The 12,317-nt window shown below is 44.3% G+C and overlaps 1 protein-coding gene across 1 annotated transcript; it reads left to right on the forward strand.

Moving 5' to 3' along the window:
- Positions 1-6,718: 6,718 nt before the first annotated feature.
- On the forward strand, positions 6,719-11,572 carry LOC136517977 (uncharacterized). Its single transcript, XM_066511633.1, is given in 4 exon segments — positions 6,719-6,955; positions 7,053-7,118; positions 7,121-7,446; positions 10,958-11,572. Coding segments are annotated over 4 exon segments (987 nt in total). The 5' UTR covers positions 6,719-6,796; the 3' UTR covers positions 11,394-11,572.
- Positions 11,573-12,317: the final 745 nt, after the last annotated feature.

Raw genomic sequence — 12,317 nt, forward strand, 5'->3', positions numbered from 1 at the left:
ACTACAGAAGGATGAACCTGTGCAGCATACTCTGCCCCTTTTATAGATCCTTCCTGGATCGTGTAACTGGCTTCTTCATACCCCGAATTACACTCTGTAATTACCTGTAACTCCAGCCACTCCCCCGGCATCGTGGCCAGAGATTCCTCCCGCTCATGAAGAGCATCGTTAACCACGGCATTAGTGAGCACAGTAGAAGCTGCAGGGTCCGGATCAGGGGGCTTCTTGCAGATTTCTTCTAGGATGCGATTTGGCTTGCATCTCAGTAAGGCTATTCTGTGTTTCAAGATTTGTAGTCGGTATACGAGGTTTTCTAATTTTTTTACGACTCCATCCATTCTGGAACAGAAGTGGACATCGTTCTGATTTGTGGATTGATTGTGATGGGAGCAGATGGTTTCGGAGAAGGATTTCTGTGGGTTTCGGGGTTCGGGAATATGTGCCCGATAATGTTAACATAAAAAATATAAAAATTATCTTGATAACCACTTCTAATCAGGTTAGGGAGGCAATTTAGACGGTTTTAAGAGTTGACAGGGGTAAGATATTCGGAATTTAAATGGTTTTAAGAGTTAAGAAGATAATCTGGTTGGAGAAAACAAAAATGTGGTCATGATGATAATCCATAAAGATAGAAGTGATTTTTTTCCAAAAAGAAAAAAATAACCTAGGCTGGAAAGGTATAGGGAGCCCACAAAAGCCTGTTTAGATCGCATGAATTGAAAATAATGTCTAGAATGTATTTCTCATCTTATTATTAAATTATTTTCTAATTCCACTCAATTCAGATAATCGAGCCAGAAAAGTAGCCCATGAGCCATGACAGCGGGATATTAATTAGGCGACTAATAAGAGCATCTCTCCCAATAATTCATTTGTTTTCCAACTTCCAAAAAAGTGTTGGAAGAAATAAATGGGCTCATCTCTAAGAGTTTTCCAATAATTGACTTCTAAAATATTAAAATTTGGTCACACACACACAATTTTTGTCCTGCGTCTCAGCTGCTATACACGCCGCCGACCATCTTGGCAACCCCCTATCGCCGTGCAACCCACTGCCGGCCGCGGGCTCGCAAGGCAGAGCCGCCGCGCAACCCACTGTCGGCCACGGGCCCGCAAGGCAGAACCGCCGCGCCGCCCGGCTGCTGGAGCCCCCGCGCCCCTCGATTTCCCGAGCAGGCAGGGCAGTCGCCGCCCTCTGTGGTGCCGGGTCGTGCCCGCGCGGGCCAACGCGCTACGCACCGCGGCCAGCCGGCCGCTGCCGACCACCCGCCCGTCCTGACCGTCCAAGGCGCCCGCGTGCACAGCTTTCTTGTCGAAGCTCGACAGCTGCGCGCCGAAGTTTGACGTCCGGGTCAGGTACAGGACTCGCGGATGGGGCGCGCTCGTGGCGGAAGGCCTGCTACTCGGTGCCGGCGGCGGTGACAAGCGCGAGGGAGAAATTTGCTGCGGAAGACTGGCGCGAGGAGTTTTCCAAGTCGCGAACGTGCGCATATTTTTTCGCATAATCAGAAGTTTTTTCGTGCCAAGGATTGCGAGGTGAGATTGGGAGCTGTTCAAGACGTATTTTTTTTCGATTGCGAGGTGAGATTGGGAGCTGTTCAAGACGTATTTTTTTTCGATTGCGAGGTGAGATTGGGAGCTGTTCAAGACGTATTTTTTTTCAATCTCTCAAAAAATGCTGGAGCCTTGTTTAGATTGGGGTTAGAAATCAGTATTTGGCACGGTAGCACTTTCGTTTGTATTTAACAATTATTGTCCAATCATGGCCTAACTAGGCTCAAAAGATTCATCTCGTAATTTACAATCAAACTGTGTAATTAGTTATTTTTTTTATCTATATTTAATACTTCATGCATGTGTCAAAGATTTGATGTGATGAAGAAAGAGTAAAAGAATTTACAATCTAAACAAGGCCTGGATTGGGAGCTTCTTTTCGAAAATCTTGGAGATGCTCTTACGTCTAAGAAATCTGCTACTTTTAAAGGCACACGTGTCACTTTTGAAATCCGTCTGAATATATATAAAATCCTTTGCCTAACTACGGGGCTGTTTGGTTTCTGTAGGAACTCCTAAAATTTCTATCACATCAAATGTTCGGACACATGTATGAAGTATTAAATATAGACTAATTACGAAACTAATTGCATAACTTGTGACTAATTTGTGAGATAAATCTTTTAAGTCTAATTAGTCCATGATTTGACAACGTGGTGCTACAATAAACATATGCTAATGACAGATTAATTGGGCTTAAAAAATTCATCTCGGAAATTAGCATCCATCTATATAATTGGTTTTATAATTAATCTATATTTAATACCCCTTATCAGTATCTAAATATTCAATAGGACATCAATTTTAGTAGCGACTAAAAACCATACGCTCTCTACGCCGTTTGAGTTCATCCATCGAGTAATGCTGGCACCGTGACCGGGCGTGACCAAATTTGCCTAGGTGAAGAGGTGCTTGGGTGCTGCCTGTGCTCCATTTGGTTGGGACCCCAGATAGCTGACTGGGCCAGGCAGGGCTTGTCTCAGCCAGGCGACCGAAAACGAGCGCCTGGGTGGAGCACCGATGTTGCCTGGGGGCTACTGTAGTGATGTCTTGTCAGTGCATTTTTCTCCTTTATTTATATTTTTGTATTATAATAATATATATTACTCGAATGATGCTAAAGTTTTATATAGAAGAAAATATATTTTCTTTTTTTATTAAACTTCTCAGGCATATTCTATTTTTTCGCATCCATGTGTAAAAACTTTTTGTATATTTTATATTTTCTAGTCTTTCTCCTCTCGGTTGATCATGTTCACGAAAAAATTAGCATAATGTGTGCAGTATAATTATAATTATCTTTCTTCCTCATACATTCTTTCCTTATGACATTTTTTAAATAGCTAGGAAATCTATTAACTTTATTTGTAATTGTAATTTCAAATATATTATTAATTGAGAAAATATGGATGTTTTATTTATTTATTATTATTTATAACCATAACGGTGTAAGCTTAAATATGGTATTATACCTTTTATTAGCTTTTAAATAAGTATTATATCTTTTATTAGCCTTTTCAGGTATAGGCTTCCAACCAAACAGATCTTCTTCCAGGCACATGCTTCCAACTCTATTAGCATTCTCAGGCACAGGTCTCCAACCAAATAGACTTTCTTCAGACTTGCCTGGCTAGGCAAAAATCATCAACTTTCCAGGCAACACCTTTTGCCAGGCAAGTCCTCCTGGCCTCCAACCAAACAGGCCCAAAGTCTCTGGTCAACTTTTATATGCAGCCTCAAAAAAATATTCTGTAGATTCAAGTCACAGTATCTTTGTGCCCTGTGCTTCGTGTGAAAAAAGAGCTGCTACTATTTCGCAAGTTAAAGCTTATTAAAAGCTATCTACACCATAACATGCTAATACTCAGTCCGGAAAAGAATACAAACCTAAATTCTCATCAAGAATAAGTTAGTGAAGATAAACAAATAACCACCCTGTTCGCTTGATGGTATCAAGCATGATACAGTATTTTTTCTCACAATAAAACAACATTAACCAGCTTATAAGCCACATAAATGATCAAACGAAATGGGTGAACACATGTGCCTTTAGATTTCTATCAACTAGTACAAGTCTGCAATTACAATTTTTTATACTTTTTTCACATAGGCTCCATTCGGCTTATCCCCATATTCGGCTTGTTCGACTTGTTTTTTTAGCTTGAACAGTGTTTTTCTCTCACAACAATTCAGCCAGAACGGTGTTTTTCAGCCAAGATTCAGCAAGCCGAACGGGACCATACACGCAAAGAGTGAAAGAGACAAGATGAATGGAGAGGAGCCAGAATGGACGGAGTTGATTTTTTTTACAGTGGTTATGTCCCTACGACATCACTAGCGCCTGCTACACGCGCATGTGGGGCCCACCGCACCACCCCCTATGCTTCCCACGCGCCCTCCACGTCTGCTACACCGCCCTCTCCATGCACGACACCCCAGCAGCTGCAGCAGGCAGCTACGACAAGTGGCTCATACTGTAACATGCACAACACCCTTATCTATTTCTGAAACAGCCAAATGAAATAATTGCAACATACGTACAAAACAACTGAAATATTCAAAATATGCATCTGAAGCATATGCAAAAACACATGAAAAACAATTACAAACATATACAACATCCAGATAAAACACTCACAACATATGCGTAAAACATATGCAACATCTAGATAAATACACTTACAATACACTTCTGAAAAAAGCAGATGAAACATTGGCAACATATGTATATAATCATTGCAACATATGCAACATTCCAATCTACTTTTGTAACGTCTAAATAAAACACTTAAAACATACCTATGAAACATCTGAAACACTTAAACATGGAGAGCCCGAGGCCGAGCGATTCCAGCCATCAGGGTCAGAGCCGACGCCGTGCGAGCACCACCACCACCACCATCGCTAGCACCACTAGGCTTAGCTTAGCTGGGTGGGCGGCGCGCGCGATGGGCAGGAGCGAGCGACGCGGGATGGGCGCGCGGCAGCAGCGAGGTGGAGTGGGCGCGCGACGTCCGGACGGGAAGGCCACAGCCAAAGAAGGCTGCCGCATTGGAGAAGGCCAGTGGCGGGCGGGCGACACGGTGGATGTGCCCACGGCGGACGCATGCGTGCGACAGGGGAAAGAAAATGTCGTTGTGTTTTTTTTTTTGAGAAAACCGTGTCATACTGAAGGTGGAGCAGAGGAGACATGTTGGACCCGATCGTTGGGTAGGCCTAGGAACGAGGCATCCGTACGGAACACGCTTGAACGGACGCCCATGTGCCACCATTACCGTTATTCCTATAGTGCGTTCTTTTTTACACACTCCCACTCATGTTTATGTGAATGGGGGAGTATATTGAATTTCTTTTACTTATCACTGAAGCAAATACCTAGAGGTTAAGATAAGTGTACCTCTTGCTCAAAACAAGTGTACATCTTGCTTTTTGAAGAGTAAGTTATTTTTATTTGTTTAAATTTATATGAAATATCATCAAGTGTCTATTAATATATTTATTACAAAAATATATTTCACAATTAAATTAAAAAATACTTATTATGTATTACAAATATTAATATACTTTTTATATATATGGTTAAACTTTAAAAGTTTGATTTCTTATAAATATTAGTATATATATTATATTTGGTTAGACTTTAAGAATTTAACTTTTCAAAAAAATGAGATGTGCATTTTTTCTAAAACAGAAAAGAATATGCTTTAGACAGAAAACACACGCGTGGTACAACATCTATAAAGCCTTGTCTGGATACCCTCGTATATGTCTCAATCCAGACGTATCGGGTTACATTAGGATGAAACTTAAACTAATTTACACCAAAATCCACTTCATCATAAATGGATTGAGCTAAATAAAGACTATCCAAACTAGGTCTAAGAATATATTATAATAATAAAAAATCAGAAAACACGAGTAATAGGAACCTAGTAGGACACAAGAAATAATACGAAGACCTTTGAACTCAAGGAGGTAAATATCCAAGCAAAAAGGAAAAAGCAAAACATCAAATAGCAGAGCATTGAAGCAAACCAACCTGCCAACGACCTGTACCAACCAAAATTCAAAATGGTTAATTGGATCTGTGCCATTATAACTTCTTCGTTTCTGAAGAACGTCATTACTATTCGCCTATTTTGAAGCATGCCATTACAATTATTCGTTTCCCACAAATATGCCACAGAATACGTATGGACATAGCCTGGGCCTAGCTGTAGCGTATACGAAGACGTATACTTCATCACCCTGTCAGTGACACGCGGGCCCCACATATCATCTTCTTCCTCCTCCTCTCTCTCTCCATCCCAACGCGACCACGGCCATGGCGAGCAGCAGCAGCACGCCGAGCAGCGCCGCGGGGCGAGCAAGCTTGCGAGCAGCAGCTCGCCGGACTAAGTTAGGGGCGGGGAAGGGGACGTGCCTGGTGGAGCTCGCGGGACGGGGATGGGACCGCACCTGCTAGAGCTCGCGTGCATGGGGATGGGGTCGCGCCTGCTGGATCTCACGGGGACGGGGTCGCTGCAGCGCGCAGGGACGGGGCCACGCCTGCTAGAGCCGGGGACCGGGAGCCCGCGGTCGACCTGCACCGGATCCGGTGAAGCCCGTGGTCGCGCTGGCCATGGAGGCACTTGTGAAGCTCGACCTATGCCGGATTAATGGAGGAGGAGGTGTGCCGGGCGCCAGCCATGGAGGTACTCGTGAAGCCCAACCGGCGCCGTATCCATGGAGGAGGAGGTCCGCCGGACGCCGGCCATGGAGGAGGAGGCGTCCGCCGTCGGGGAAGGCCAGCAGCACGTCGAGCAACAGCAGCAAGTCCGCAGCAGCAGCACGCCGAGCAGCGGCGCGCGGGGTCACGACAGCGGCTCGTCGGCTCGCACGCAAGCCCGCCACCGCCGCCGCCGCCGCCGCCGGATAGCCCGCCATGGCCGTGTCGGGATGGAGAGAGAGAGAGACGAGGAAAGGAAGAAGAAGATGACATGTAGGACCCGCGTGTCAGTAACAGGAGAGATGAAGTATACGTCTTCATATATGCCTGTAGCTGGGCCCAGACTATGTCCATACGTATTTAGTGGTATTTTTATGGGAAATGAAAAATTATAATAACGTGCTTCAAAATAGACGAACATGAGAAGAAGTTATAATGGCATGATATATTAACCCAATCCAAAACCTCGTCAGGAGCTCGGGAGCAGCAGAAACTGCACCGCCCGCCGCCGGCAACACCAGTCGCGGCCCGATGGGGGTGGACTACTACAAGGTGCTGGGCGTCGGCCGCGGCGCCACCGACGACGAGCTCAAGAAGGCCTACCGCCGCCTCGCCATGAAGTACCACCCCGACAAGAACCCCTCGCCGCAGACCGACACCCTCTTCAAGCAGGTCTCCGAGGCCTACGACGTCCGTACCCATCCCTCCCCCTCATCCTCCATTACCGCCGGGGAAACCCCATCTGCTTGACCTCCCTCTCGATTGGCCTTGGCTCCCCCTCTCGCAGGTGCTCAGCAACCCGCAGAAGCACGCCATCTACGACCAGTACGGCGAGGAAGGCCTCAAGGCCGGTGCGCCCCGCCCTCCGCCTCCACGCACGGCCCCGGCGCCGGCGCCGGCCTCCACGGGTTCCTCTTCAACACGAGGAGCGCCGAGGAGATCTTCTCCGAGATATTCGGCGGCGGGTTCGCTGGGGCAGCAGCCCCCCGTACCCCCGGCGGCGGCGTTCCCCCCGGGTTCCCGATGTTCGGCGGCGCCGCTGGGCCAGGGGAGGCGTCGAGCGCGCCGGTGCAGAGGAAGGCGCCGCCGATCGAGCGGCCGCTGGCTTGCACCTTGGAGGAACTGTACAAAGGGGCCACTAAGAAGATGAAGATCTCCAGGGATGTCCTTGACGCCGCCGGGTGAGACCGCCTATTCCTTGCCCAATTTGTTTCCTGCAGAATACAGACTGACCACAGGTTATAGCATTCTGTTCTTTTTGTAAAGAATCGTTTCAGCCTAGATGATTGAGCAAGTCCCTGGGTTGTTGTAGGATCAGTAGAGACTTTATGCTAGGTCGTGGCTTTTGTTATGCATCTTCTGACTTTGGTTGGCACATTGTGCTTGCACATTAGAATTTTTAGGGCAGGGAAACTGAGCAGCATGAGAGGTAAGGTTGACCGGAGAGAAAAACTTGAGAGGGATGGTAGACACAACAAAAGAGGAATAAGGCAAGACGATACAACAACAACAACAAAGCCTTTAAGTCCCAAACAAGTTGGGATAGGCTAGAGTTGAAACCCAGCAGAAGCAATCAAGGTTCAGGCACGTGAATAGTTGTTTTCCAAGCACTCCTATCTAACGCTAAGTCTTTGGGTATATTCCATCCTTTCAAATCTCCTTTTATTGCCTCTACCCAAGTCAACTTTGGTCTTCCTCGGCCTCTCTTCACGTTACTATCCTGGCTTAGGATTCCACTACGCACCGGTGCCTTTGGAGGTCTCCGTTGGACATGTCCAAACCATCTCAACCGGTGTTGGACAAGCTTTTCTTCAATTGGTGCTACCCCTAATCTATCGAAGAAAAGCTTGTCCAACACCGGTTGAGATGGTTTGATACAAGTGTGGTTTAATTTGTCTTATGTCGACAGCAATTGAGTAAGAGGCATACACACATGCATGCAAGGCTGCAAGCACACAACACTCTACCATTAGCACCCAAGTACATGTGCACCTAAACCCAATACGAATTTATCAGAGGCATCTAAGGTCTCACAGAGTGTGGGTACATGCTTTGCAACTGATTTCTGCACCAAGTCAGGCTTGGCTGAGTGCACACCCACACTCGGTAGACAGATGGCCTTTGGTTTGCTTCTTGTTTGTTTGATTTATCTTATTGGCCCAAGGCTGCAACAATCTTAATTCTCCAGCACTCTCTATTCAATAATGTTAATCGAATCTTCCTGTGTTTCAATCCACGACGTTTCAGCTGTTGTTGCCCCTTGATACTTTCTGATTCTTTTGGGCGATATACAAGGTACTCTGACCTTGTCTTGGCACTTTAACCATAACTCTATGCTGTGCTTCCCATGGTGGCCAAGCTGACTCTGTTGTTAGCTTTTAATCTTAGCCATCATTCTTGATTTATTTGGAGTTGGCAATATCCTTCGGATATGATATTAGGATGGCGTATATGTATTGCATGGTGCATACTGCATAATTTGTTTCACATGGGGATATCCCATTTATGTCCAGCTCGACATGTCATTATGTCAACTCTGTGATTCCCTTGAGTTAATCATGTTTTTCCCATGGTGGCCAAGCACTACAATTTGCCTGAGTTTTTTTTTTTTTTTGGTTGAACAAAGTGATTTGCTTGATTATTTTTTAAACAAAGTGATTCCCTTGAGTTAATCATGTTTTTCTGACCTGTTTTTATTTTATCCTCATGAGTTTGCATTTTGGGACATTGCTAACAGGATTTCATTTAGTGATGCTTTTCCTTGTTTGTGCTGTTCTCATTGTCTTGTCTATTTTTTTAATACCAACGAAATAAATAAATAAATACCTTCATGTTGTGACCCCAAACACTTCCAAAAGTCAGCTGCCTAGCCTGCTTGCTATTCCTGGAATGCCACATAAAGATCGCTGGTAGGATCTCTTGACAACTTCATATGCATGTATTTGACCATCTAACTTGTGACACTGTAACGATGGGAAGTTTTTAGGGGGAATTCCTTGTGTGCCATTAAAAAAAATCGCAATGCCTTGTGTGTCCCTGGAAAAGTTGAGCGGTCTTCAGCGCCACTGCTCCAACTTTTTTGTGCCCTCCATGCCACTGCCGTCAGTTTGGGCTCTGACGCCGTCAAACTGCAGGTGTGAAAAGTTGAAAATACCCTTATGTCTAAATATGTCATTAATTTTTTTTGAGCATCTTAACGACTTCAAATGAAAAAACTCAAAACTAGAAAGTTGTAGATCTCGTCAAGATCTATAATTTTCATATAAAAATTATTTTCATTTAATTCCGCAAAAAAAAGATATGATTCCGCAAAAAAATTAATCATATCAAATCATATTTTTTTACAAAATTAAATGAAGATATTTTTATATGAAAATTGTAGATCTCGACGAGATCTACAACTTTCTACTTTTGAGTTTTTTCATTTGAAGTCGTTAAGATGCTAAAAAAAAATTAATGACATATTTAGACATAAGGGTATTTTTGACTTTTCACACTTGCAGTTTGACGACGTTAGAGCCTAAACTGACGGCAGTGGCATGGAGGGCACAAAAAAGTTGGAGCAGTGGCGCTGAAGACCGCTGAACTTTTCCAGGGGCACATTGGACATTGCGATCTTTTTAAATGGCAAATTCCCCCATTTTATGTCTGTACCTCATGCTTACAACTTCTGTTACATATTCTTCTCAAAATCAAATTTGAAGGGTTCAAATTATAGATGCCATAAGACAAAATGTGTGGGGTAAGACATAGTAGCTTCTTCAGTTAAGAGGCTGAGTTTTTATCCTAAATGCACGCGCTGTACAAGGATATTAGAGCGTTCAGAGGCATTCATAATTTGATAGCTGGGCTTGTACATTTCACAGATGATTTACTGATTTAGTAAAGATCACTGGAGGTAGACAGCTGTGACTAATGTTTGAACTCAGGGTAGATCTATTGCTGTGCAGTTTCTTGTGGATTTACTGTATTGTGTTTATTACTTCCAAGGTATTGAACACATGAATACTGATGGGAGCACTTGTTGAACTACGGATATGTGATATGTTACTTTTTTCTAATGACATGATGGTAAAATATTTCACATGGAAATTGAGGGACCTGTGATTCTGATTAAACACAACTATGGAGAACATACTATTTCTTAAAGACTGGATATCTGTAATTGATTGAGGCTGAATATAATATCATCTTCTAATCTAATATTGAAACACACATTGCTTTCAATGACTTTGGAGCAGCATAGCATGGTGTATAGTTTCATACTTCCATCATGTGCTTGCCTTTGAGCAATATAGTTATCATTATGGGGCAAAGCCACTTTTTGAAGTAGGTCCATACAAGAAAGGGATGGATTGTGATAAATTGCCTTCAAAACTAATTTTAAAGATTGCAATGACGTGGTGCTTTGTCAAACATACAGCTCAAGACATTATGATATAGATGCAGTTTGTTTGTTTGCCCCTATTGAGAAACATCACATGTTTGACACATGCTTGTTTATGTGATTGATGAGTGTTTAGTTGTGAAACTGTGCTGGATGGATAAGACTAAGCATTAAATTATCATATCAAGTTGCTAGGTTCGAGTAGGTTGAAACTTTAAATGTTCAAAGCTTTTTAGTTGTCCAGAATAGGCAATCTCACCATTTTCCTATCTTGTTTTGAGAATACATTTCATATTTTTGTGAAGGAAACCAACAAATCGTGAGGAGATCCTGACGATAGATATCAAGCCTGGATGGAAGAAGGGTACAAAGATCACCTTTCTTGACAAAGGCAACGAGGCTTGTAATGTTGTACCATCAGATCTGATTTTCATAATAGAAGAACGAGTGCACCCCAGGTTCAGGAGAGATGGGAACGACCTTATCTACACTCGTAAGATCTTTCTAGTAGAGGCACTGACAGGCTGCACAGTCCAAGTGACGACTCTGGATGGACGAACCCTGACTATTCCTGTGAAGTCAGTTGTCAGTCCTCCTTATGAAGAAGTTGTGCAGGGTGAAGGCATGCCGATCACAAGGGAGCCGTCTAGAAAGGGGAACTTGAGGTTCAAGTTTCAGATCAAGTTCCCCACTAGTCTAACAGGTGACCAAAAGGCGGCGATCCAACAGCTTCTGTCTTGAAGCTCTCTGTACAATGTGAAGTCTATTAGGGGTACTCGTTTGTGGAGTAGTTGTAGTGACATTAGCTGAATGAACTGTCACTTTTTTCATGCTAGTATTGGTGTATTCTTTTCTAGCTATTGTAAGATTACAACCATGCTAACCTACCAGTGGAGTTGCTGCTGTTTGCGCCATCGTCATATTCAGTTGTGTAATTGTAGCAGCATCAGTCTCTTGCATTAACCAGCTCTTCCTTTTCTTCTTCTAGTTCATGTTGGGTGGTCATGGACGCGATTCAGATTATCAGTTGCCGTGTCTTTGTTGGATGTCATGCTACTCTGGCCCAGCAGTGATCTCTGATGTCTCAGTTTCTTTGGGCATTTGACAACCTTCCCTAAACCCTGCACAGGGCGGGAGCTCTCTTCACCGAATACGTCCTTTTTTTATAGGGTCCTTTTTTTATAGGGTCTTTTCAACGATCATGGTCCATGCATGCATAGACACAGGTGGTTCGCAGGTAGCTTCTTTTTTTGGTACTGTATCAACTACAAATTTGTTGCATCCATAGCGGAAGCTTCGGTTCACCAGTAGGGTTGATGCGTGTAACAAACCTGAGATGATGAAGCTGAACCCCTGCTCGGCTGCTCCGCTGGTAGTGACAATAATATGCTTTTTTCAGAAAGAAAAGATGTCGGTCGTCACATCGGCGATCGTTGTCAGGGCAGGATTGCAATGCAAGGGAAAAAGCAGGATGGTGATCTTCCTGGCCGAGCTTTATCCGAGCGGGAACGGGTCGTCGTCGCAGGTTCGCTCAGGCCTGAGGTCGATGTCGGATTCGTTGCCCGAATCCCCGTGCTCCCTGAGCCTCTCCGCCGTTGCCGTCGCCGTCGCAGCGCTTTTGCCCTCGCTGGAATCTGCCGCGCGCGGCGGTGGCGAAAGAAAGGC

The sequence above is a fragment of the Miscanthus floridulus genome, chromosome 17, assembly GCF_019320115.1.
Source record: "Miscanthus floridulus cultivar M001 chromosome 17, ASM1932011v1, whole genome shotgun sequence".
Classification (NCBI taxonomy): domain Eukaryota; kingdom Viridiplantae; phylum Streptophyta; class Magnoliopsida; order Poales; family Poaceae; genus Miscanthus; species Miscanthus floridulus.